This window comes from Dendronephthya gigantea, unplaced genomic scaffold, assembly GCF_004324835.1.
Source record: "Dendronephthya gigantea isolate DGI-Jeju-01 unplaced genomic scaffold, DenGig_1.0 000130F, whole genome shotgun sequence".
In the NCBI taxonomy this organism is placed as follows: domain Eukaryota; kingdom Metazoa; phylum Cnidaria; class Anthozoa; order Malacalcyonacea; family Nephtheidae; genus Dendronephthya; species Dendronephthya gigantea.
Genome location: NW_021163140.1, coordinates 519,195 through 546,846, shown reverse-complemented (window position 1 = coordinate 546,846; position 27,652 = coordinate 519,195). Strand labels below are relative to the sequence as shown.

General features: G+C 37.3%; 1 protein-coding gene across 2 annotated transcripts; it reads right to left on the bottom strand.

Annotated features, from left to right (window-relative positions):
• Positions 1-102: 102 nt before the first annotated feature.
• Positions 103-26,695, bottom strand: LOC114536089. Of its 2 annotated transcripts, none has more exons than XM_028557440.1 (55): positions 26,051-26,695; positions 25,356-25,588; positions 24,270-24,562; positions 23,645-23,781; positions 22,708-22,887; positions 22,057-22,248; positions 21,481-21,630; positions 20,548-20,748; positions 19,181-19,251; positions 18,286-18,492; positions 17,577-17,701; positions 17,140-17,281; positions 16,928-17,006; positions 16,636-16,719; positions 15,235-15,292; positions 14,950-15,058; positions 14,277-14,364; positions 13,867-13,922; positions 13,651-13,683; positions 13,249-13,314; positions 12,818-12,918; positions 12,498-12,537; positions 12,336-12,414; positions 11,977-12,081; positions 11,786-11,823; positions 11,202-11,280; positions 10,985-11,052; positions 10,626-10,746; positions 10,412-10,518; positions 9,777-9,876; positions 9,226-9,323; positions 8,958-9,071; positions 8,130-8,243; positions 7,602-7,695; positions 7,396-7,470; positions 7,028-7,080; positions 6,869-6,953; positions 6,421-6,555; positions 6,041-6,187; positions 5,710-5,808; positions 5,247-5,362; positions 5,032-5,170; positions 4,752-4,805; positions 4,371-4,451; positions 4,242-4,294; positions 4,007-4,141; positions 3,359-3,434; positions 3,095-3,155; positions 2,884-2,975; positions 2,488-2,535; positions 1,990-2,112; positions 1,730-1,807; positions 1,181-1,229; positions 958-1,056; positions 103-316 (listed from the first exon to the last, which is right to left on the bottom strand). In XM_028557440.1, the coding sequence occupies exons 1-55, from the start codon at positions 26,528-26,530 to the stop codon at positions 180-182; spliced, it is 6,177 nt and encodes a 2,058-aa protein (XP_028413241.1). In that variant the 5' UTR covers positions 26,531-26,695; the 3' UTR covers positions 103-179. The 2 variants fall into 2 exon arrangements, with proteins under 2 accessions (XP_028413241.1, XP_028413242.1); XM_028557441.1 differs by having other exon boundaries at positions 17,140-17,278.
• Positions 26,696-27,652: the final 957 nt, after the last annotated feature.

The window sequence follows — 27,652 nt, the reverse complement described above, 5'->3', positions numbered from 1 at the left end:
ATTGTAACTTCAAGTCACGACCAAACGCTATCGCAAAATCAAACCTCTACCATATAATTTATAATCTGCACATATTAAAATTACATGAATAAATACTATACACAATATATATATATTAACAATTTGCTTTAAAAAACGTCGTTCAACTCTTAGAAAAATCTTAGTGGTTAAAATTAAGGTTATCTTTGCTTTGCACTAGTTTGAATAACGATCGCCATTTTGTAATCTTCAATGGCTTCCTCTCGCCTGGACAATTTTCCTCTCACGTCAGCACGCCGTTTGTAGGTCAGCGCATCACCTGGTCTGAGCTCTAACGCTGCAGAGAGATAATGCAAACAGGTGAACTCTATTTAGATTGGAACGACAATTGACGGTTATTCGCCACGATATTTCATGACAATTTCAATTTAACGCCGAATCAATGACCAGTGCCAGTCCCTTTTTATTGCTTTTGTCGGCAAATGTTCACATGCTATCCCATCTCAGGTTCACAAATCATCACATGCAATAGAAAAGAACTGGCACTGGCCCTCCAATTCAGTTTCTAATTGGCTTAAAGTGCCTATACTATAGTTGCGGATTTTGGATATATCAAAAGTTTAAGGTATTTTAAAAAACTTTGCAATACATCTTGCTGGATTTATTAGCCTTTAAAGTTACCGGAGATGAAGTCAAATCGGACATGACGTCAAACTTAAACAAAAGAAAACTGGTAACTTAAGGCTAATGAATCCCATCATTTAATAACATAATGTATTTCGAAGTTTTTTAAAATGCCTTGACATATTTAAAATATGCAACCAAAAACAAGTTTAGGCAAAATGGGAAAAAAAGTCAATAAAAAAGTAATTAAAGTGAATAAACTTTTAAATCAGAAATATAAATTTATATTGTAATTTTTCTGTAGATATGTCAAAGCCTGTTTATAAAGCTATAGATGTATACATAAAATCATACCATGAGTGTAATCATTTTCTGCTTGTTCATACCGACCAAGTGAGGCATACAGATTGCCACGATTGAGAAAAATGTGAGCTGAGTATGGACTTAATTCAACTAAAACAAAATATGAACAGTTTATATGTTATCAACGATTCCATTTCCATTACAGGTACCGCATACATTTTGCAAGGCATCAGATGTTTATCTAATGGTATAACAGCTGAAGTCTACTACTCACTTGCTTTTTGGAAATCACATAGTGCTGAATCGAACTGCTTTAGTAAAACCTAATAATAAGTATAAGTAAGCGTTTAGAGACAGATAGCAAAGCATTGATATATACGCCTTTATTAGTCTTCCAGGACGCCAGGGAAAAAGTCCATACACATAAGGGCTTGATACAGGAGCTTGATGTTAATTAAATTATTTTTGAAATATTTGCCCCTAATAAGAGACCGTTTAAGCTAAACGCCTTTCGAACAACCGGTCTCAGCTGTCAAATATGGCGAGAAAGGACTGGAGCTAGTTATCATACAAAATAAATTTCTCGGTTGAAACAACTTGATATCTCTTGCGATATACTTTTTTCGGTTTCAAATTGAATTGTTGTGAGAGCTATTGTTCTTATAACTAAACATAATCACAAAATTTCGAATAGTTTCATAAAGAGTAACAAAAGATGTAATAGATTAAATTTCAAAATGGATGAAACAACCGTGTTGATCGTTGATTGGCTAAAATATGAGCGCGAGACCACCTAGGACATGGTAACAACAACGTGACCAACCTTAGTAATAGCAGCATTCAGTACGGCGCTTTCATCTTGTGGATTCCACGACGACGCCTTTTCATAGTAGGATAAAGCCTAGAAAAAAGACAAGTGCATATCTCAGAACAGAGTAAACATGCCACAAAGACAGGAAAGGCATCTAACTGATTCATAAGTTACTATATTCTTTTATTGTCAGCTGCTGCCGTCCTGATCACGTTAAGTTCTCCAATGTGAAGTTGTCCCGTGTCATTATTAAAACCTGGCGAAGACTCTACCTGTTGAAACTGTCTTTGTTTAAAGTAGAGATTAGCCGCGTTGTAATAAGCCAAGGAATAACACGGTTCCAAACGTATTGCGGCTTGATAATCTCGCATCGCGTTTACCGTATCACCCATGAACTGGAATAGAAAATATGTGAACAATTATAACCTGCTCGTCATTTGTGTGAGTGAAGTATGAGAGAGCTGAAATTATCATTTACAGCCGATCCATTTAAGGAGGTCCTTTCAAATCATTAAATTTTACACCCTAAGAAGGGATGATGGATTATTGTTTACGTACAGACTGGTTAACGTTAAAAATTGGCTCTGTACGAATGCTTAAGAAAACACAAATCACTCATTGACATAGTGACACACACTTTTTCTTATAGACAATTTGCCCGACATCTAACAGCATAATAGAAGGCATTATGAAACCCTTCCGTTATATCGCGAAGTCCAAAGTTTGAAGTTTTGAAAGAACAAATTAAATGTAAAAACTATTCATCAAACCTGTTGAACAACGCCTCTATTAGTTAACAGTTCTGCAGTCTTTGAAATCTAAAAAAATATACATACAAAATATAATATATACAAAAAAAAATTTGAGACGTTTGGTTCTGTATTTTTTAGACAGTTGCATGCTTGCAATGCCACGCTGAGCCATGGTTTTTCCGAATGTGTGTTATATATTAAATCGTAAAACTATTACTGTATTGATGGATGCATGGTAGTACGTGACGGTAAAATCAGTAAAATATGATCTGTGATAAACGAAAATTTGTGATAGGAACAGCTGATATACAATCGTCTGTATAAAGTTTGTCGGCCAGAGCTATTGTTATCCTCACGAGGGAGAGTGCATGGTTTGCATCATTTAATAATTATAGTACTCATTCATTAAGTTACCTTCAAGCAGTCGTTCATGTCAACAAAGGCAGCGAACGTGTTGGCCATTTGAAGATTGACAATCGCCCGACCTTCTAAAGCTGCCTGAAAATCTTAGGAATGAAAACAACGAATCATTAGTTTGAGGTTTAATAAGACATCCGCAAGTCAAACACTCGACCAAATAGAAAAAAAGCAAGGTACGTGAACAACTAATATATTCGATATTTACTTTTATCAATATTGAGTGCAGCAGTGAATTGATCCCACGCCTTCTGGAATTTCCCTTCAACCTAATCATGATATAACCATCTTCATATCAGTTCAAGACGCGAATTCTGGAACCCCGCATGCACATTGGGTTGTGACACCCTGTAAAGCTTTTCCTCCAGAAGAAAAAAAGGGAGGAGGGTCCTAAAAAAACCTCCATCGCAGTGTAATTTCCACTACTAACTACGGACGATATTGTTCTATTATAGAAGTACGAGTGTCTCACCTGTAAATTATAGGCAAGATTTACTCGAGCTGGCAAACATAATGGATCGATGTGCAATGCCTTTAAGTAGTCAAACCTTAAATTGAATTTTGATGAAGAATTTCAGTTAGCGGTCACGGGCGTTTTAACAAACAAGTTGGAGAAGACCAAGCCATGCTCTCTGTTCTGATTTATGTTGACACAAATACTTATATTTTGCTCCCAATAACAACAAAATGATACTTCCCTTAGTAAATGTCTGTCGAAGCTACCCCCCCCCCTCCCCGCCTGCCACCACTAGCGCTTGAGCTCTCCACGATAGTCCGCAACTGCACATACCTCTCCTTGTGTTTCTCCCTTTGTCCCTCACTGCCCATGCTGCCCACCTTAGGTTGCCCTTCTTCCCCCCACCACCCACGCTATCCCGCCTACCCCCTTCCCCGGCTAAAAATGTCGCTGCTCCTCAAGTTGCCTCAATGTCCCCAACGCCCACGCCAACCCCATTCTCAGGTTGCTCCCTGCCCCACACTGCTCATGCTGCTTGTCCTCATGTCCTCTCCCTATCCCTTACAACCCAATATTGTCCCTTCTTAGGTTACTCTTTCTGCCTCTCCCTCACTTCCTATGACATAGATGAAAAAAACAAATGACAACATACAGCGCCCCTACCTTGCATAACGGGTTGCAACATTGTGACCGTAGTCCATCAGAGTATTCCCACGTCCAATGTAAGCCTCTTTGAAGAACGGATCACACCGTAACGCCTCTGTGTATGACTTGACGGAGTCTTGTAAACGATTCAACCTGAACATATGAAAATGTATGGGAGCGGGTATACGGAAAGAAGGGCGTCCGTTCAAACAAATGGCAGAGTTTATAAAGACACAACAAAAGCGAGTCTTACTTGTGATAACACAATCCAAGCGTGTGGAGAATTTTTGGGTTGTTCGGTGAGACCTGGGTAAATAAATAAACTTATAATTTTAGGTCAATTATATCCACAAAGTACACAGTAAGAAGAAATTATTCATACTTTCGCAGCTTGAGAAAAGTCCATCAGGGCATTGTCCATATCGTCTATATCCAGGTAAAGAAGACCCCTGTTTTGTAAAACCTAAATCAATGAGAAACACATCCATAGTCAACGCAACCCGAGATCACTTCTTTCCACGGTAGAGTAGGTGAGGATTCTTATATGGATAGGGTATGATGGGATATGGTAGGTATGGTGGGTATGATAGGGTACGGTGGGGTATGAAAAGGTATGGGGGGCATAGGGTATGACAGGATATGGTTGGGTATTGTAGGACATGGTATATAGGGTGTGGTAGGTATGCTTTATCAATATAGTTGGTTATCTAATACTTTAATAAAATTATGGATGTTGATAAAATCCTGTAAATATGGTCATTACCTTAACGTCAAGTTCCTCACTACTTAACAATACCGTGCTGTAGTCAATCAAAGCCTGAAAATAGAAATGCAAGTAATTATTTTATTTGAAATTATTTTGAAATTATTTTATCGAAATATTATATCGAAGTATATTCACACTGTAGTTGCTTTCCTCTGATTTCTATAAGCTTTTGATTGGTGTGAGCCAGGCTTCAAAACTTTGCATCAGCCAAATTTAATATTAACGATTAAGTAAAGTTTTTTAGAGTGTCCAAAGAGATATTCTCTTCTTATCTCACCTTCTGATAGTATTTCATAGCTTGATAGCAAACAGCTCGGTTGAAGTAAGCCAATAAACATGTACAATCAATGGCGATGGCTTCGGTTAAATCACGAACGGCCAGCTTATATGCTGAGATGTGAAATTTCAAAGCACCTCTGAAACATTAAGAATAGAATATGGGTTGAAATGGCACCCCGATAGTATCAGACTATTGTCTATACGAATATTTACCTGTACAAGTAAGCGCGGACACTTCTTGGCTGAAGTTTTATGGCCTCATTACAGTTCATGATTCCCTTTGAAAATCGTCCTTTTGTACCGTAATATGCCGCTCGACTTAAAAACGCCTGCACAAAGAAGATCATGGAGTGTTTGACATAGATTTAGCTGTGTTGTAATATCCATACATAGAGCGTATTTTTACAATATGGAGTTATTACAAAAATGCAAAGTTGCAGAATATGTGCGATTTTCAGGCGGATTTTTGCAAGTGCTTTGGAAATTGCCTTTTCATTTGAAGAACAATCTTCCCATTTTGGACATGAGTGTTGCAAGAAGACATATATAGCAGATTTCTTTGTTTTGTGAGTCCATAGAGAGGACACATTTTGAGACATCAAAACTTTGTTATATACATAACACGAACGTACATTGCTCTTCAAACCGCGGTTTGCACTTGCCGAGAAAAACAAACCTGGAATAATTTCGGATTAATAGCCAGAGCTCTATTGAAATCGTGAATACTCTTTGCATGTTTTAACTTCATTTTGGTGAGACCACGATTGTAGTAAGCCTGCAAAGACAGAAAAATCGTAGCTTAAATAAGATGTAGCTACTAGTTCCGAAGCAAGAAATATTTAAAATGGCAAATCGTTTGAAAATAAGCCGTTCTCATCTGTGATATGCGTGAACCGCGTGAGTAAATTTTCCAGGAAGGCTAGTTAGTTGGTTGATAGAGGATATAATAATATACAAGTACACGAGGTCACGTGGAGAGGAAATCTTTAATCTATATTCTTACTGACCTCGGCATAATCTGGATTGACTTTAATGGCATTATTGAAAGCGTCCAATGCACTGGTGGGATTGTTCAGCTCTGTATAGCATGTTCCAATCATAAAGTAAACTGTGGCTGCTTCTAATGGCATCTGGATACGCGGATGCCAAGGCGTCTAGAAATATTTCAGTATAATTTCAGATTAATATAATTCAAACGTATACAGTCAATACTAAATAATTATATCAATTTAAAGATCAGGGTCTATTGTTATAGAACTCTTAGTTGAGCCCTTTTACAGTTTTTACTGCTACCAAACTCTAACATCGCCTTCTATCGCGCTGGTAAATCTTCTTGATAGAACTGGACCAATTCGCTGTGAATACATTAGAAAAACTTTGTTCTTACCAGGCTATAAATGGCTCTCTTGAAACTAGCGATGGCATTCTCAAACTCCTTGGCTTTCATGCACGTCTTGCCAAGTAATATGAGCATCGTCGTAGTGGGAGTGATCCTCGTTGCTCGCGTGAGAATATCTATCGCCTGAAAGGAAAATAAATGAGATTATGTTACTGTGTGACTGATCTCTAGGAAAATAAAAGTTTATTCGTATAATACACAATTAGGGGTCTGTAAATGTAGTAAGAACTTTGAACAGGTACGTCTTGAGATTTAAAAGATTCGCTGGAGACGTCTTACTAAGGCATATAGGTGGTGGAATAAGTGCATGGGTTCTAAAGCCTAGTTTATACAAAACATTTAAGGTTATCTAATCGAAGAAAATAACGCAAAGTAATGCTGGTTGTTACAAAATGTGCTGAAGTCGTATACATTTCATTGTACATCTGCTCTGTACCTTGTCATAATCACGCAAAAAGGCGTGAACAATAGCTTGCTGTGTCGCTGAACCACCAAGACCTTGACTCAATTCAGCTGCTTGCCTGTTAACAAAAGAGCATATTAAAAATAAATACGTCGCGATCACTGATGAATGAAACAAGAACTGTCAGTTTACCTGATGTGGAAACTTGCGAGTTCTAATTTGTTTTGCTTCAGAAGAAGTTTGCCCTAAAACAACAAAAATTTAGCTGTTGTGAAGCTTATTGATTGAAATTTGGTATCAAACTGATGTCACACAAACAAGCGAGCAACAAACCACGTTTCGACGTGGAGTTTCAGACTAAAAATGACGGTTAAATGCCAAATTTAGGAAGGCGTTTTGCGCGCCTTTTTACCCACCCACCCGTCACTCCGCCAGTGGTTTTTCGCAGTTTAAAAGTGGGTTTGGTTCTCAGGTATGGTTCTCTATCCATAGCTCTATGGACTACAAATATCTACTGCATTAACAAGCAACACACTAAAGACAGTTCATTGCGCACTCACCCTCGACATGCGGTGATCAGCAACCACTGGTCTTAAGTGAATCACCCTAGTGAAATCATCGATGGCTTCTTTCAGCTGCGAAGAATGGAATCAACATAAGAGTCGGGCAATGCGGACCCCTACCCAGGTTAACCACCCCCCCCCCTTTTCCTCATACGTTGGATCGAGACTCCAACCACATCATAATCAGAAAGAAAGAAACATACATGGCCAAGTTTATCATAAGCCTCAGCGCGACAAACATAACCTCGCACGTAGGTGGGATCCACACGAACTGCAGCTGAAAACCGTTTGATTGCTCTGAAAATAGAAATAAAAAAAGGGAATTACAAAAAAAAATTGTTGCACATCCCGTGATTTGAGACAGTCGGTTTTCGATCCACTAGTTTTTCAATCGAAGAGAAATTTTTCGCTCGATTTTCTTTTCAATTGTGATCGGTGAAGGGAATCCCCTACGGTCGAATTCTTGCAATTTTAAGCTATTGCACTTACAAAAGAAATGCGTAGGGCAGAACTGGATATATGAATATTACCCCCCCCCCCAATTTATCGTTCCAGTTACGCCACTGGTTGAAACTCTCCAGACTTTATTCTATTTAGATTTTCACCAAGAGAAAATGGGGCGACGTGTTTTCGACCCGTGACGTGCTATGGCGGCCTTAGATTCGGCTTCAAAATGGCGACGGATAAATCGTTCCAGTCTTTCTTGAGTTCAGTGATCATAATCAGTTTACCTGCCATAACTCTCATGTTTTGTAATCATGATGAGCCCGATATTGACATGCGCACAGGCAATGCATTTGTCCAGTCGTAATGCAAACTCAAAATCACAAACGGCTTCGTCCCATCTAAACAAAGATAAACAGAGATAAATTGGAAATAGAAAGAGGATTTTGTATTCTATTGATAATTGATTATTAATACTAAGATTATATCATTTATATTGTTGTTAAATTCTCAGCTCTGGCGAACCCACAAAAAGATTAAATTACATACAGCATGTTCTTTGTTATAGTTTATTTGCATTAAGCTAGGTTAATGATAAGTACCGCATTTAACCCGGGGTATTATAGACATAAGAGTATTTTTTTGAATTGTCGAGATTATAAAATCAAAACAGTGTATATATCATGGAGATTGTGTGGTTAAATATTTGCGATTGTTGAAAACGTCCAAGGTATTTGGTCCAGTGTGTGAAAAAGGAATGAAAAATCAACAATCATGTAACTCATATGTTCTATTAGTGTAGCTCTCTATTAATATAAATTTCGAGGTGACTATTGATTTTCCTGCATTCTGATTGGTCAAGTTTTACTGTCTTTGAAGTGATAGTCACTGGTCGGTGACTATAGCTTTTTTGTGTGTGTTTTTTTGGAATGAGAAATTGAAGAAGTAATTATAAATGAAAATTAGCTTGTAATTAAGTGAAAATTGGCTTGTATTCACCGCTCGCCTTCGGCGACTAATTGCTAAATTCAATTACATAATTTAGACGTACAAATAGCTTAGGAAGTCATCTGTAAACAATGATTTTTTCTACGAGGATGAATAATAATTATTACCGTTTTAAGTCTGTGTAAATAATTCCGCGATGTAAAAACGCATTCACGTTATCGACGCTGCTGTCCAATAACAACGATACGCTTAAATCTTGAATAGCCTTTTGAGGGTTGATCCTGACAGCAAGAAATATGGTTTACTTACGATAAGACAACAACAACAACAAAAACAACAACAACAGCAACAACAACAACAACAACAACAGCAACAACAGCATTAACGACAACAACAACAACAGACAATCGATGGAGCAAAATCATCTTAGCTTACTTGCGAAGTAAACAGCCACGATGAAAGAAAGCCTCGCTACTTCTTGGGTCCAAATGTAAAGCTGACGAAAGGTCTTTGAGGGCTGGCTTGAAAATTCCCTGCGATAAACAAGGTTTTAAGCTTTCCTATCTATATATACGATAAAAACTGGACCTGCTGTTGTATTTTAGTGCAGACAGATTGCTTGAATTTTAGAGTGATTCAAGAATTTGGATTCAAGTGTATCGTTATTTACATCTGCCTAGCCCGAAAATACAGTTTCAACGCTATTTTCGTGACGAAATATTCTTTTTCGTTTCAAAATATCACCGATTTGACCATTTTGGCACCTGAAAAGAAAGCGCCCTTCATGGATAGATCCCATTGGAAGACTAAGAAATTTCCGGAAGGGCATGAGCCAATCAAAGATTGGTTGCCACGCGACCATGCGCAGAAGCTACTTTATAGCTCTACAACTTGCAACAACTGTTATAGCTAAACTTGTAGTGCAATAATTATCTCTCTAATTTAATTTATTATCATCATGAATACAACACCAATAGAACTTTTACCTGTTTTGCAAAGGCCTTTCCCCGGAACAAGTACGCTTTTGCATCTAAAGGATCTTGCTTTAGCATGGCTGTAAAACACTTCACTGCAGCCGGCCAATGACTTGAAAACGGAAAAAGTTATACATAATTCTAAAAATTAAGAATTTTAACCACAACTAAAAATGTTTAACTAAGGCGCTGTTTACATGAGCCTGGTTACCCGAGATTCAACGAATCTATGATGACACCAAACAAGCACATGCTATTGTTGTGGTGATTATACGACTGCCAGGATCATGTTATCTGCTCAGTTCAATACCTCAAAATCATCTCACGCTTCGTTGAATCTTGGGTAACCGGGCTCATGTAAACAGCCCCTTAGAGGCTTTCCTTTATACGGTAAACATGGCGAGATCGGACCAGTCGCATTTCAGTACAGATAACAGATTATTGGTAGCTATTTAAGAGTGCAAACATGTTTCTTATAGTGTTTACAAGTACAACAAGCGGTTGAACCATGCTTAACATTTTAGCAAAATTTTACAATTAAAAAAAAATCCTGCATTCGATAGTTGAGTTTCCAAGTGAAACATTTTGAAACAGTGTTTAATTCAAGCAGTTAAAGCATGTCCAAATTCTTTTCGGAGGAAACTTACTTTTGGTTGAAATTGTATTTACCAATGTAAAACATGGCATCTGTTCTGCTGGGTTGTAGCTCAGATGCTTTCTTATAGTCCTCCAAGGCAAGAACAACGTCTCCTTTCTGCAAGGAATGAAAATATTCAAAAACCCCAATCGCTATCATGTTCTGCATGAACACAGTGTGTGTCCATGCAGAAGGAAATAACTGAATGAGTGAATTATTCGTACGTCTAGAAACAACGCCGCTCTGTTATAATAGACGTCAGCATCGCCAGGATTCAGTTTGATGGCCTGAGAATAATTTAGGATCGCCATTGTGCTGTCACCCTGTTTCTTGTAGATCTCCGCCCTAAAAGTACATGACATACCAAATACCTTGCGTTTTATGAGTATATCAATTGACGCGTAAAGCAAAAAAAACACGTCCTATCATCAATGCATAGTGCTAAATGCCAAAGACTATAAGAAAAGTGAGATTGGTGTAGTGCTCTTTTGGTTGGATGGTTATGACCCTGCCTTATGTTCACATTAGCTCATGAGCCCGAGATTTGTTCATTTTCGTTCTATAAATAAATCAAAGCACTCACTTTGATAAAAATACTTTCACGATATTGCTGTTTTTCTTCGTTATGTAAGTTAAATCTTCCAACGCTTTCTAAAACACGCAAACGAAGGTCGTTAGCAATATTTCTTCAACACATAATTCAAGAACCTGTAATTAGGTTTGTCGGCAAAACCCAAGTTGCAACTTCGATCGACACTACATTTTAAAGTTCACGGAACATGCATAACCATTGATCTCACCTTTGGGTTATTGTTCAAAAGATGCAATAGATGTCGGTGCCAACGATTGGTTAAAAGTTGGGGTTCTAATTCGATCGAGCTGTGAAGCATAGCGTATGAGAAACAAAGAATTTATTAAACTTAGTGACATGAAATCCCAATTACTATCTGCTAGACTACCGCAATAGTGGGTATGTTTCTATCATTCTCAAATAGCGAAAAATTTAAGGCAGAGGCAAAATGCATGGCAAGTTTACGTACATAGCTATATTTTTCAGCCAGTTGTAGTACCATTAAATTGGATGTTTTTTATGGGAATTTGCTGATTGAATGCCACTTCCATTGCTACAGTATTCATGGGGTCTCAAAATGGCCTACTATTTTGTGATCTCAAAAAAATTTGCATGACCTCGTTTTTGGTGTAAAAGTTTACGAAAGGCATTCTCGCAAAGTTTATATTTATATGTTTAAAGTTTATAAGTCTATCTAGTCAGTTTATTATGTCAAGAATGAGTGACTGCAAACGAATCTCTACAAGCGTCCTCCTTTTGTACCTGCTCGCCGTAATGGTATATTAAACAAGCATGCATGTTATGTAAACTCACCGTTCAAGGTCTTCCCAGGCTTTCTTAACATGACCCAGCTACGGTAGAAACAAAGATTCACTATCAGACGTGGGGAAGGTTATATAGCTAGGTATATAGCTTAAGCCTATATATGTATTACCTAGTAGATACACATCGCATTTTTTCTAACTTTATGCAAAGATTTTGGTCGGAATGCGGAAAGAACAAACCTTTCGGTAGATTGCCCCTCGTCTTGCTAAATATAAGGCAAGCGTTTCTTGTTTCTCCGCCTCGTCGATCAAATCAGAAATCTTTTCCACCTCCTTCTTTAGGTCCTGGGAAAGAATTAGACTTGATTATTAATTGGATAGACCATAATTATTGAGTTGGTGAGTAATCAGGCCTGGTATTTTTATAAGATTCACGTAACACGTGTATGTCTTATTTTCTATTTTTTATTGCCTTAGAACATTTTGTATGGAATCATCTGTCCATAGAGATTAAGAAAACCTCCAACAATCGCATTTAAAGATCGATTCGATATCATTCGGTCATTCTACATGAAGAATATATATGAGACTCAATATACCTCGTAAAGCTGTCTGCTTGACTCATCAACATGTGGTTCAATTACTTCAACTTCGTCCAAAATATTGGGCGAAATGGCACTACAAGAAATTAAAAACACTCCATGAAATGTAGATCAGTGCGAAATTTTGCTTAAATACATTAGGCTATTTATTAAACGCACCTGGTTGGTATTTCAACGTCAGATAAGCTGCTTTTTATGTCTACACGAAATACAGAAGAAATCACTTAAGCACTTAAAAGACTTTTCTCATAATGAAGTCACGCGATATTACACGGAGTTTGATTGGCTCTGAAAAACTAATGGACCAATCAAACGTCGTGTAACATCAGCCCTTTCGCATTGAGAAAGGTCTATTTCATGGAATAATCGGTGGCACCGTGATCTGGAAAACTCCACTACCTAGATACACCTTGGAATCTTTTCAGAAACTATAGAGCGACCCATAAACATGAAGTAATGAGTGATAGGTGTTGAATTACCTCTGAGAATATCTGGAGTCGCCAAACTTGGTGGATAAACCTCATCAAGCCATTTGTACCAATACTCATCTTGAACCCAGAAGAATAAATCATCACCAGTCCTAGAAACAAGTCAACGTACACGTTGCTCATATTCGGCAAACCTCCTCTCAGTACAGAGGGCTCAGTTTTCCAGCGGTCTTCGCATAAAAATTTAAAAACTTTTCGTTTTACGCACTGCTCTCAATTTTATGTAAGTTGTCCGCTGAAAATATAAGTCTGAACGAGTGGGGGAAATTTAGCTAACTTGAACGAGCCTGGTATGACGTAAGTAGATAAGATTCACTGAACTCTAATACAGCTGGAATGATAACTTGGGATAAACATCACCCACACATGCCTGAAGCAAAAATAGTTTGCTGAGAGAGATAAGACATCAAGATTATGCTTACATGTTTTCGTTATCCAAAACTTTATAATCGAACAAACAAGGAAGACTTCGTGAACGAGTCAGCCCTCTATAGAAAAGTAAAACCTTTGTTTATCCTAAAGACTTCTTGAAGTTTAAAATCAAGCAGTGTATGTTAGTGCATAGTGTGATAAGGAACACGTAAACCGAGAAATGAGATGTCCTGCAAATACAAATGATGATTTGCTATTGGAACGGATTAGAAGCTTTCTCGGTAAATACATTGAATACAAAAATCACAAAATATTTTCACTTCACCCGCAAACCCGATATCTTTATTTGAAAATATTTCGAAAACTTTATTTATATACACATTTATTTCTGTTCAATACCTGATAATCATCTTGAAAACGACGCTGCTGTTCACATAGAACCATAAACTTACCTTTCATTGGATAAAAATTGCAATGATTTTGATCTATTAAACAAAGAGAAAAAGCATCAGCCGTCTGCGCTGGAAATGTGCACGTTAAATTTCAATTCATTCAGAGCAATTTACTCGGACGCTTTTTGGTCGTCACAAGTATCATTGGAATGAATGTTTTCCCAGGCCAAGTAGGTTTTTAGAGCGTGTCTTTGATGAGTTTTCTTGCGTTCATACCTTTTAATAACCCGAGGTGGTTCACTTAACATCGCCTGCACTTTTCTCCTCATTATCTACAGAAAACCATGTGGCATACTGTAAACACACAGGCGAACAAATAAAACGTTACGCGAAAGAAGAGCACACAAAACATGTAAACTGGAAACAGCTAGAAACTGTTCCTGACTCAAGTGATATACATCAATGACTTGCGGTACAACAGGGTTGGGCAACGGCTGCAGGGGGTTAAACTTCTTCGGTCTAAAGCAGCACTGTGTGAACGACGCGGGCAGCAAAGGATTGTTCAATTCACAAATAAGCTACATACTGTTCGTGCTAAATTAAAATCTAAGATATAGGTATGTAAATGATGCTGCCAATATGCTACCGGCCATCTACGAGATCCACATGCAAAGAACTCTCCTCACTTTCTTTCTCCGAAGACGTTCTTTTTCAGTCATAACATCTTTCTTTCCTCGCCTGACATAGGACAACTGAGGCTTGCGAGAAATTTTACTGAAAAATAGAAAGACAGATTTTTGGTACTGTTAAAAACCCTTTATTATCATGGTTGTTCCCTACTCATGTGACCTCACATCTTTTCTAAGCCAGTTTTCCACTAGCGATATTTTTCGCGCGAAGCGACTCTATTCTTTTGTATTTTAGCAATTTGTTCCAGATGGTTGAAGTCAATCGCAACGTTGATTTCGAGGAACAAAGATGGTGGGCGGGCGCCGTCAAAGATTGACCTCTATAAACGACTGGAATACGCGCAATTGAAGTCTATCTATATTGGTCATTCCGGGGACAGTTGTTCAAAGCTAGGTTAGAGCTAACCCTGGATTAAATTTTAATCCAGTGTTTTAGTTTACGTGTTTCTGAACCACTGCTCGTTTAAAATTTTAGAAAATATGACTTCTATCAGTCCAAAAAATACTTATGAAAAAAGATATTCAATTTGTAATGTAAAGATTTGTTTTAATGTATGTAAAGATTTGCTTTAACCTAGGGTTAAGCTAATCGATTTTTGAACAACCGGCCCCTGAGCTTTAACGAAAATTCTAATCGAAATATAGCTGAATATTTGTTATGATCATATACCCAGGTTTTGGCGTAGAAAAAACAGCTTTACTCGATGAGGTAAAAACAGACGCCGTCTCTGTTCCAATATCTATTTTGTCTGTCTGTTCCGTCTCAACTTTAAATGAATCTGAAAAGTTAATATATTTACTTTAGTTGCAGGCCATCCACCTCGTGTTGTGAATCATATTCTCAACCTAGGTTTTTCTTTAACCAGTTCTATCACCAAACATTTTGTAAAAAAACTTTGCACTTAGTTACATTGGCATACGAATTTAGGGTTTGGGCCTTCCGTACTTTACTTACCAGCATTTAATGACGAAGAGAGATCAAACGAGTCCTGTTTTTCACCATAAGTTTCAATCTGAAAATGATAAAATTTTATATCGATCAATGCACTGTAGCGACTTTGAAATGCAGGAAAAACAATTACAGCAACAATAGAACTACATATTGTCCATTCCATACAGCTCTCTCAAATTAACATTACCATTGCTCTCCCTGCCTAAAATGTGGAACTACTCTATGTGAGCTTTCTTTCACAATATTGTAGGTCGGTTGAAATGAAACAGAATGAGCAAAGTGACAAGATTTATATGTTTGTGCTTGCTTTGGTTTGGACCTGTAGTACTGTGATATTATGGCTATTTATACGAGAGAAAATAAGTCGTAACTTGCATAAGACGCGAGCTGTTCGTTTATACGAGCCTGCCCAGCCTGTCTTACATAAGACGACAGTGTCTTATCTAAGACGCCATTTTGTATCGTTTATACGACGAGGTCGCGTCTTATATGCAGTAAGTTGCGACTTATTTTTCCTCGTTTAAAACCCCTATTATGCCAATTAAATTGACGAGCCTAGAAGAAGCGACAAAGAACAAATATGAATGCTAAAAAGGTGAGTGTACTCAAGTACAAAACATTGAAAACAATATACATTAACAACTCGTCCACTCAGCCTGCCCAGCCTGTCTTACATAAGACGACAGTGTCTTATCTAAGACGCCATTTTGTATCGTTTATACGACGAGGTCGCGTCTTATATACAGTAAGTTGCAACTTATTTTTCTTCGTTTAAAACCCCTATTATGCCAATTAAATTGACGAGTCTAGAAGAAGCGACAAAGAACAAATATGAATGCTAAAAAGGTGAGTGTACTCAAGTACAAAACATTGAAAACAATATACATTAACAACTCGTCCACTTCTTTGCATGCAACAGGAGAAAAGATTTGTGAAAGGAAATTTAGCTGTGTAAAATAGGCCTTACTGACTTTATATGTTGACACTATAGTGGAGGATCATTTGAAACCTGCCAAGCCAGACAAGCACATAATAATATCACAGTTAATAAAACATACATGGTTTGGAGACCACATAGAACTACAATACAACTCATTCACTATGTTGAGGTAGATTTATGCAAGAATTGTTCCTTTCCCCTCGCATGTTTATTGTATTGCACAGATAAAAAAATAGGAATCTTTTAATTGACATATTTTTCAAGTCAAGGTCGATTAGCTTAGCAAGACGAATGCCATTGGTAAATTTGACTAAAATACAATAGACACGTGACGAGAAAGGAACCATTTTTGCATAAACCTGGACAATAACATAGTTAATGAGTTGTATTGTACTTGTATTTAGTCTCCAAACCATGTATATTCTATTAACTGTGATAATACCTACTACGTATGTACTCTGTACCTTTGGAGAAATTGGGGTCTCGCTTCGATGGTGCATTCTCTTCTCCATTTTTATAGCTTCAAGTGCACTCATTTGTTCTCCAAGCTAAACAAAGAATGTGTAAACAAGTCAGGTTGTCTTTTTGTTGTAAATTACTTCCAAACCATTGAAATCCAATTGCCACTCAAAATGAAAGTGAAAGTAAAAGGCTGTGAGAAGATTAAAACTATGAGACTACAAAACTATGAGATTTAGAATATATATACTGTATAACATGTAATTGTTACTTTGCACAGCAACGACCATAACTTACCTCTTGCATACTAGCGTTGTAGCCAGTGTCAAAACATAAACTTAGTTCATTACTGAGATCAGGTTGTGAATGTTGTCTTCTACCAAAAAAAAATACGTCTGTGTAACCACAGATTTCGAAGATTGTAAACAAAAACAAAATCACAGTTCGACCTAATGGTATATAGTTAAAAACCAAAGTCTTCTTAGCTGTTAAAAGCCAGGCCTACCAACCTTTGTGTTTTTACCCCCGAGAACAGCTCCGTGTCATCAGGTTCTGTATTTCCCACAACAGAGCACCTCAGAGAATCCTTGATTTTCGCCATTTGACGACGAACATCCAAAACGGATAAGAATTTTTCATCGACACCTTCTGCTGGTAAGAACGGGAATCACAGATATTTCATACACGCAACTGTACCGTTTTCCTATATTTACTGAATATTGAGTTTAATGTTTGTGTTTAATTCAACGAGGTGCAGGGGTGCCTCTATTGCCTTTTCATCCTGTCGTTCCCGGCACAAGTTATCAAGTAGAAACGTCATGTTGCACCAACTATATCAAACGTTTCCGCGTCGATGCAGACATTAAAGACGAATTATTACCGTTTACAGTATTTTATGCCGCTCTCGTTTTACTAGAATTGTCAGGAGGACTCCCAGAAAACTTACCTTTACCTCTATCCACGACATCGACATGGGAAGCACGAGGATTCTCCCCAGTCAGTGATTTCACTGGTTTACGGGACAAATCATCCATGATGTTTGAGAGAGAACCATGGGTACGTTGGAGAACTCTAAGACAACAAAAATAGCAGCAAGTTACGTCATTCATCGGGTACAATATTGCACCTCACGGAAGAATCTCACCCGAGGGCAAAATGACGGATTATTGGTCAAATATTGTAGACGAACTCAGCAGATAAGAATTTTGATGCTGCATGGTTAAGGAAAACGTAAGTGGAAACATACAAATATTGAGACACAAGCGGTATATAGTTGTGAAAAATCCATCTGATATAATCGCCTTTGTGATTCTTGTGAGCAGTGGAATTACTATTAAGCAACGTAGAACGTTACTTGCAAGAGAGCTAAGAAGACGTGAATTCGTGCATGCGAACATGTTCGTGCAAGTTTCAAAGGGAATAAGCTGTACATTGAAAATTGCACTTTTTGGTTGTATTCGAACAAACACAAAGGTAGAAACACAAGTTCTCCCATGCAGAGGGACGATCGCTCTTTCGTACACAGTATACAGTAATGAAAAAGAAATAAAAATTCTGATATGAAACAAACAATATAAAAAGCTATTAGCTGCCAGGAATCAAGTATGTCGTTCAAGATGAAGTTTTCGTCTGCGCTATCATTAATATCAACCCACCTCTGTCTGGCTTCAGCATCTTCAGGGTCTAGTTTATCAAAGCTGACCTCGTCTTCATCGGAATCCTCTGGTGACCCCTGGACAGTCTCGTACTCAGTCTCCGTGCTCGCCTTTAGCACAGGTGCGCCTTGATAGGCTGGAAACATCTGATCACGAATTGTTGACGGCGAAAGGTGAAGTTTAGGTGGTGCCGGTGTCCAGTAAAACCTTCAAAGACATCACTCAGTCAGTCTATGTGTCTGTTTACACGATCCAATTTTGTCAGATCCAATTTACTTCTGACGTATGGCATGTATTGGTGTGTTATTGCGAAAGCAGTTGATTTTTGTACATATACATTGCACGTCAAAATCCATCAGAGGTGAATTGAGTTCGGCAAAACTGGGTCGTGTGAACATATCTTAACTTTGTAACGGCGGGTGCAGGGTAGAAGTTGAAAATAAAAAGAAAGCCTCAGTAGTGTCTACACGACTCTCAGAATTGTCAGGCCTAGGTTATACGTCGCATTTTGGTCGCGTCGAATGCAATTCAAACAATAGATAATGAGATGATAAACCTCATTAAGCTTCATTATCATCTCATTATCTATTGTTTGAATTGCATTCGACGCGACCAAAATGTGACGTATAAACTAGGCCTCAGCCTCGTATAATAAATACAAAGTGGTTACGTCATGACGTCATCGTGTAAACCTCCTCGTCGAGGAGATTCTTAGTACGAGTTCGTAGCTAAAACGTCAACGACCTAGAGTTTCGTCGGATGGCGTAAGCAAACAGCATCAACTTTAGCGCGAAAAAGATGAATTTCACAGTCGTAGTCACGGCTGAAGCTTTCAAATATAAAAATAAACACGGAATGCAAAGCATACAAATCTGAATAAAATGCACTACAGTACCTTGTCGAATCATCTTTAACGACGATTTTCACTCCTTCGACCGTCAAAGGTTCATCGGAAATGCCTGAAAACTATAATAACAGTATAATATTATGATGTGGGGACTAGTATGAACTGACATGAGGAAAGAAAGATAGTACGTAAACGAAGAAAGATAGTACGTGAACGAAGAAAGATAGTACGTGAACAAAGAAAGATAGTACGTGAACAAAGAAAGATAGTACGTGAACAAAGAAAGATAGTACGTGAACGAAGAAAGATAGTACGTGAACAAAGAAAGATAGTACGTGAACGAAGAAAGATAGTACGTGAACAAAGAAAGATAGTACGTGAACAAAGAAAGATAGTACGTGAACGAAGAAAGATAGCACGTGAACAAAGAAAGATAGCACGTGAACAAAGAAAGATTGTACGTGAACGAAGAAAGATAGTACGTGAACAAAGAAAGATAGTACGTGAACAAAAAAAGATAGTACGTGAACGAAGAAAGATAGTACGTGAACAAAGAAAGATAGTACGTGAACAAAGAAAGATTGTACGTGAACCAAGAAAGATTGTACGTGAACGAAGAAAGATAGTACGTGAACGAAGAAAGATAGTACGTGAACAAAGAAAGATTGTACGTGAACAAAGAAAGATTGTACGTGAACAAAAAAAGATAGTACGTGAACAAAGAAAGATAGTACGTGAACAAAGAAAGATTGTACGTGAACGAAGAAAGATAGTACGTGAACGAAGAAAGATAGTACGTGAACAAAGAAAGATAGTACGTGAACAAAGAAAGATTGTACGTGAACAAAGAAAGATTGTACGTGAACAAAGAAAGATAGCACGTGAACAAAGAAAGATAGCACGTGAACAAAGAAAGATAGTAAGTGAACAAAGAAAGATAGTACGTGAACGAAGAAAGATAGTACGTGAACAAAGAAAGATGATAGTACGTGAACAAAGAAAGATAGTACGTGAACAAAGAAAGATAGTACGTGAACAAAGAAAGATAGTACGTGAACAAAGAAAGATAATACGTGAACAAAGAAAGATTGTACGTGAACAAAGAAAGATAGTACGTGAACAAAGAAAGATAGTACGTGAACAAAGAAAGATAGTACGTGAACAAAGAAAGATAGTACGTGAACAAAGAAAGATAGCACGTGAACAAAGAAAGATAGTACGTGAACAAAGAAAGATAGCACGTGAACAAAGAAAGATAGTACGTGAACAAAGAAAGATAGTACGTGAACAAGAAAGATAGTACGTGAACAAAGAAAGATAGTACGTGAACAAAGAAAGATAGTACGTGAACAAAGAAAGATAGTACGTGAACGAAGAAAGATAGTACGTGAACGTAGTACTGCGGCTTTGCTTACGAGATCTTTGGCAACTTTCTGTAAATTTTCCAAAGTTTCTTCATCACGTCCGGCATTCTTTAGGATACCACGAGCAACGTCTGATAGTTTTCTTTTTAGCTCGTAGTCACCAGCAGCCTGCGTCCAGTCTACATCTGTTTCTATGTGTTCACAACAGCCCGGAACAGCGTCGGATATAGGAAACGCGCGAGGGAGCGGGTCCTAAATAACAATGAAATAACTTTTGATCAGTTCCAGATTTTGGCTCCTTACATCATCATGCGTATCTTTGAAATATCAAAATGATTATTTTAAAGTGGAAATCAATTTCGTATGAACAAGAAAGAGATAATGTCCGGGAAAATTTGGAATAACAATTTTGAGCAGTTTCCACATCTGAGGAAACCGATGCGCAAAGCAAATTTGAATTAAAAATTCCTTAAAATGAGAGAACAAAGATTGTTGCCATTCTCCCTTTGGGGTCTTAGGATTAAAATTCAATTGGGTAAAGCGTCAGTTGAAGGTTTAATCATTTAGCCTATAGCTTATGCGGGTTACAGCTTCTCTGACAAGACAGGACTCAAGAGATCTAGTTTATGTTCGTTCAGAGGTAATGTGAACCAAAATGGTGTCCGGTGTTACCAAGAGGTAATGGGAACCAAAACGGTTTTTTAAACCATAGCGATAAAAACTATACAAAATCCCAACCTCGTTCCCTGTTTACCTTAGGGAAACACGGAAATTGGCACCGGGAACGAAGTTGCTCTTAGGCGCAATTTATAGTGGGGATTAGTTAAGGAAAAGAATAATGAGTTTAGTTAATAGTCAGTTAGATTGAGACTATTCTCACATTGGATTCATATTTAAGACATTAGAATGGCGTTTCACATTCTCTGTATATTCTCTGTATATATTATTATACCTGTCACACATTCTCTGTATATATTATTATACCTGAGAATTCGGTCTATAGCGGTGAGCTACGACCCTGTGTTTATCCACAGTGTGCATATCTCTGGATATCCGAGTGAGGTGAGCTGGTAACTCCACGCTGTTCGTTTGTGAGCAAAAATGATGGATATTGATTCCGGCCTTCTCATCGACCTTGAGATACGAATGAAATAAAATGAAAGGAAGCGATTGGTGCATGATAGGAATTAGGAAGATGACGTTTCACACAGTCAATGTTTCTACAATCGACAACTCATGACGTCATATGCAAAAGGAGTAGGTCACCCTTCCTGTTAATTCTTATTAAGTGTGAATCAGTTGTAAATCAGTTGTAAGCCGGTTCTTGCTTGCAGTTTTTCAGAGAGTTTTAAGTGCAATTTTCTCTTTTTCTTGACAGAAGCAAACGAGTGAATAGTTATGAATGATCAGTGAAGGATTAATGAAGTATTAAAAATTGAGGCATTCCGATTAGCTTTGCATGAATAATGTAAAAAAATATCGATTCGTTTAAAACAAAATTCCTCCTTGTTCAGCCAGGCACGACAAAACAGATGCATTTTCCTAAAACTAAAGCCCCACCTTAACTGAGGTGGCTTTTTCTTTGTCTTGCCAGGTTGACAGGAAAGTGACTTCACGCTGAATATTTCCTGCTGTCTCAGGTCTTGAGACAATATATTTACTTTGAACGCCTGGCCTTTCAACAAACTCGGCCTTCTTGCCTGAAATGCTGACTATATCCGAAGCCGTGACCTTTAGTGGAAGCAACAAATCCTAGAAAGCATGGCAAACTTGCATTAAAACTGAACACGATATAGCCCTAAAACTTCACATATCAAAACCTAAGGAAAATGCAGTTGCGTTAAAAAGCCTAAAGTTTAAAGAAAGGATTTCTTTATCGTAGTTGGAGACTTGCCAGGGCGGAAAACGAATTCTTATAATAAATACGAGAACCCAACATATAACATTTAAGAATGCCATAAACAAAATTACGGGCGTTGCTATTAGCCACGAGATTTATGATCTACAACTTGATACAAATTGAAGCATGAAGCACGAAAGTTCTCCGATTCTGACTTCGTTTGTGATAGGCATATGGGTCGTTGCAACATCCAGTGTATTATGAGATCAGTTGTGCTTATCACTCGGCAACTCGTGAAGCGTAGCTGTAAAAAGCGAAACTGATCGCAAATACACTGGAGCCATTCGTTAAAAACACATTAAATTCCAAACCTGTAAGGTAGGCGGAGGATATTCTTTAGCCAAACCAGACGCTGTCTTTTTTCTTTCTTCGACTTCATCCGTTGTTTCATCTTTTTCACGCACAGGTTCTCCAGCTTCTTCAGGCACAAATGAATCATCTTCAAGATTTACCTGTACCTTGCTTAATGTTTCGCCTTCAATTTCGCCCTCCTAACAATTAATTGTTCAAAGTGAACTGTTGGTTGGGCCTTAAAGTAAATATGCAAACCATAGAAATAATAGACGTGTAGACATAATATATAAATAATATCATAATATCTATTATTTCTATGAGGCAAACACAGGAAACGTAATCCATGGAATGAAAATATATCGGGCAAAAATCAGGTTGTTTTAGATATGCTTACTATATGCACACAGTAATGTTTTCGAGCGTTTTCATTTTCATTTTCATTTTCATTTTCATTTTCATTTTCATTTTCATTTTCATTTTCATTTTCATTTTCATGACGAAATGATTTTAAACACCATCCATTTACAAAGCGAAGAACCAGATAAAAACGATTTTGAAAACGCTCGAAAACGACGGCCGTGTGCACATAAGTATCGAGCAAAACACCTATGAGAGAGTGTATATGATGTGTTGATTGTGATGTAGATATATACAGGGTGTATTTTTTTTACTTTGTGATTGAAATGAGCTAAGGCGTATTTGTCATAATTTCACAGTTCATAAATATTCGCTACTTTTCAATAACATATATATTACTAATATTCTTGTACGTTTGCATGGTGACATGAAATAAGTAAATTAGCCTGTAGGTACACCACGTATAAGTATGCAGTAGCCAATTTACTTAACATATTTCTATATTTTTCTTTAATTTTTGCATTATATTTTTAGGCAGCTTTTATACGACATTCGATAAGAATTTAGTTGAGCTATTATCGTTTTACGTCAACATACCTCGCCTATTCCTTTTTCACGTGCAGCAGTTGCCTCATTTTCACGAGGGATTTCTGAATCTTCTTTTTCATCGGCGATTACAGACGATTTACCGCTGATCACACCACCATGGGCTCCTTTGTCTGTCGTCTCTATTTCTAAACAACAAATTTAATTAGAGTTAATGGCAAAAAAATTAGTTGCTCCCTTTAAAGGGCCTGTTTACATGGAGCGAGTTATTCCGGCTAGGCGAGGTGAAAACTGCATATAATGAAAGACAAATCAGTTAAAGCATTTGATGTGATGCGCTTTTTACCTCGCCTAGCCGGGATAACTTGCTCCATGTAAAGAGGGCCTAAATTTATCTTTAAACGTATATGTAATGTAGTTCAATATGTTGAGACCAGTCAGAGAGTGTAATATTAAAGTATTTTACAATATTACTACAATTATAACCGATACAATGAAAACATGTTTGGGGGAAATATTGTCTTTTTAGTTGGGTTAACTGGGATGCGCTTATTAGCTAGCTATAATATGGCTATAATAATAAATAAATAGTGATATATAACTAGATGTACTACAGCCTTATCTATAAACAAAATATCCATAGACCTTGCGATTCAACTTTAGAGACCTAACTCACCAGAATGCACTTTTAGATCTTCGTTCTTATCAGACACGTCTAAATGAGAAGCGTGACTTGATTTGTCCAGATCCACCGTGTCAATGTTTCCACTTGTAATCTGCTTCAGTTTCATTTGAATCAGCTGAGACACGCTCAACTTTTCACCTTCACCACCTGACTGCAGCCGCGACAAAACGTCTTTGAACACGGGTTTGTACTTCTCATCCTCCACACTCCGGTCTTCCGCCCGATCACCTCGCGACGCTGTCCGACAAGACGATCGTCTACCAGATGAACTACTTTCTGAGGACCTTTAAAAATAATTCAAACGCAACTTTCAAACGTGTACGCGTTAATAAGGCTTGCACCAATTGCAAGGCTCCTATTTCACGCAACGCGGAAATTATGATAATTATGGAACCATGTTCAGTAATTACGCAAATTTAATCTTTGAGATTACGGATTAAGATTAGGTTTATGGATGATTAGGGTTAACCTGAATCCTAATCTAATTATTAATTAAATTCATGTGTTCAGAAAGGTTTTTTTTAAAACATTGGATTAACTAAAACAAATTGCGAAATGTGACTATGTACAGCAACTTTGACAGTGTTAGGTAACCTAGCTAGACATCATTAAGCTTAGCTGCTTAGCTCTTTACAAAACTAATGGTCGTAAAATCAGTGACATTCAAACATACATACTAGTCTAGCCAATGAATAAAAGACAGTGAACAGTTCAATTTTCGTACATAATTATAATTTAATTGACATATACTGTAACTTCTATTCTTAAAAGTTGTTTGAGGTTGATTGTAAATGCAATTAATACAACCATCTAATAAATGCCTCATCGCAAATGCAAAAAATTCAATGAAGGCTGGGGCGAATAATTACGGTAATCGGTTACAATACAAAAATATAATTATACATAAATATATCACATACATTGTTTGTTGAAAAAATATAAGTCTAAACTGAGAACTTGCACAAAATGAAATCTAGGTCCTAAACTACTTAATATAAGTGATATGGTTATAATTTATAATGTTAAACTTTTTGAAAATTTAAATTTAAGGTGAATTGATATAAATAATATCCTTACCATGGCAAGATAAATGGTTCATCATCTACTAATGATCGAGTGCCTTTACTGGTGGCAGAACTTAGACCCCTCTCATCTGGTGGATTTCTCTGAGCAAGAGAAACTGGCATGGATGTGTTCTGAGATCCTGTTATAGCAAACTTTGCAGGAAGGTTGGTGGTTGGAATATCAAAGGGTGGCATTGAGTTGTAAAACTGCAACATCTCATCATAATCCAGTTGGTAGCTTCCTTGCTAAATAGTGTATTAATGTGTTGAGATATATAGGATTTATATTTTTTTCTTGCGGTCCGAATTCATATTTTGGCGTTTACTGCAATCTAATTGCATAGCTACGCGAGCAGTTCGTGTGAGGCTGTACGGACCGCACAAGATTTAAAAGCACAGAGCCAACGCTAAAATATGAATCAAATGGACCGCAAGAAAAAAATAAATCTATTATTTACCAGTTTAGTCAGTCAGTATGTTACGGGAAATATTTCCCTTGGTCTCAACATGTCCCTCGGCCTGTTTCTGAGACCTTGGGAAATATTTCCCTATAGGATCTGGTAAATAACATAGTATGTTATGTTGGCAAGAGAGATATAAAACGTGTGATTGTCTGGGGCATCTCATTTAATCGTTCCTAATTTTTCCCTGTATATGCAAAATCTACTGGGTGTCATACTGATGCACAACTGTGCTTAGTGTGATTACCTTCCCTTCGTCAGTTTGAACATCTTCTTTATCTTCAGATTTCTTCTCTATTTTCTTACCCTGCATAACAACTTTAAGGTCGGGATTATCCGGCCGTATCGACACGACTCCTTGCTCGTGTAGACGGGGTTTTGTTTTTAAATCTTCCGTCTTCTGTAATCTAATCTCCTTCTTGCCTTTCGTAGATGCTTGAGGTTTCTTACGAGCCAATGTATCCGGTTGGTCGTCTTTCACACATACATTTTCATTTTGGTCCACATAATCTATTTTACCTTGTTTAGCACGGGCAAATTCCTTTAGCTTCGGAACAGATTTCTGAACCGAAAGGCCCTCGCTAAGTAGCAATTCCGTTTTGTCATTCTTTTCCAAGGATTCGTATTCGACTTTCGACTTTTTAGATAAGCGTTCGTACTCTTTCTTAAATTCTATTGAAACCTTATCGTATTTCTTAGGCCGTGTCTTTGACTTAAGATACGACATTTTCTTTTATAACTTTTAAAAGCCTTGTTGTCTTTTGTCTCACTATAAACGCTGGTGCACAATCGTTTCTTAAGGTGTATTTTGGACTCATATATCCTTTAATGTTAGGAGTCAAATGCCTTCAAAATAAAGATATTAGCAAGATACAGTACAAAATGCACAAAATTGGCCGCCATGTTTGAATCTTCGTGGTTGCCATAGTTACGGTGCGTGATTACGCAATCCCAGACCGGTGTCCCAGGATTAATTACCCAATGGCCGTTCATTAGGGCTATTGTACTATCGTCGTCTTACGCGCATTTTAATATTTTCTCCTCAGGTAAATAAGATATATTTTTTTTGGGGAAGTAAAGCGTCGAGAGGGTTTAAAACTGTAAAATATTGCAAAGATACAATAGAAAGATACAGATAAAACCGCAAACAATATTCATAGTTTTATGACAATGAAAAAACCTTGGGTGTAAGCTACAGTAACAATTTTTAAATACACCAAAAACATAGTACAATATATGTTTATTATGGATATGGAATGATAGGGAATTATTATGGACATATTATATGACTTCATGACTTCCATGCCCGCACTAAAGCGCCACTCTCCCTTTCTACAGCTTTACTTAGCTCGTTTTAGCCTTGGTGTGGATTTTTGTAGAGAAATGGTTCGCTAGCGAAATATTTACATATTTATATCGAATTTTAATAAATCATTTCAGGTTGACTGTTTTCATTTGACAAAAAATGTGCAAATATTTCGCAAGCGAACCATTTCTCTGCAAGTGGAAATTCTGCCTTAGGCTTACAAATGACCTTTAATTAGATCAAAATTAATCGAAAAAGACTGGTTAGTCTAGTCAGCAAACTTCAAATGTCGCATGAAATTACGTTGAGAGATGATCACGAAAAGATAATATAATATGCAATAGAAGATATACCAAATTTTAGGTTATTTTTAAACCTGTTTTCCCGCCGAAAGTTTTTTAACGATTATAGCAGATATCTTGTTTCTGTTGTGTCCCCCAACAAGTTGTATCCCGGGCGGGGCTCAGATAAACACGGAAACAAGGTCTGTACTTTTATAGCATAGTATATTTATTATTATATAATCTGACAACAAGAGCAAAA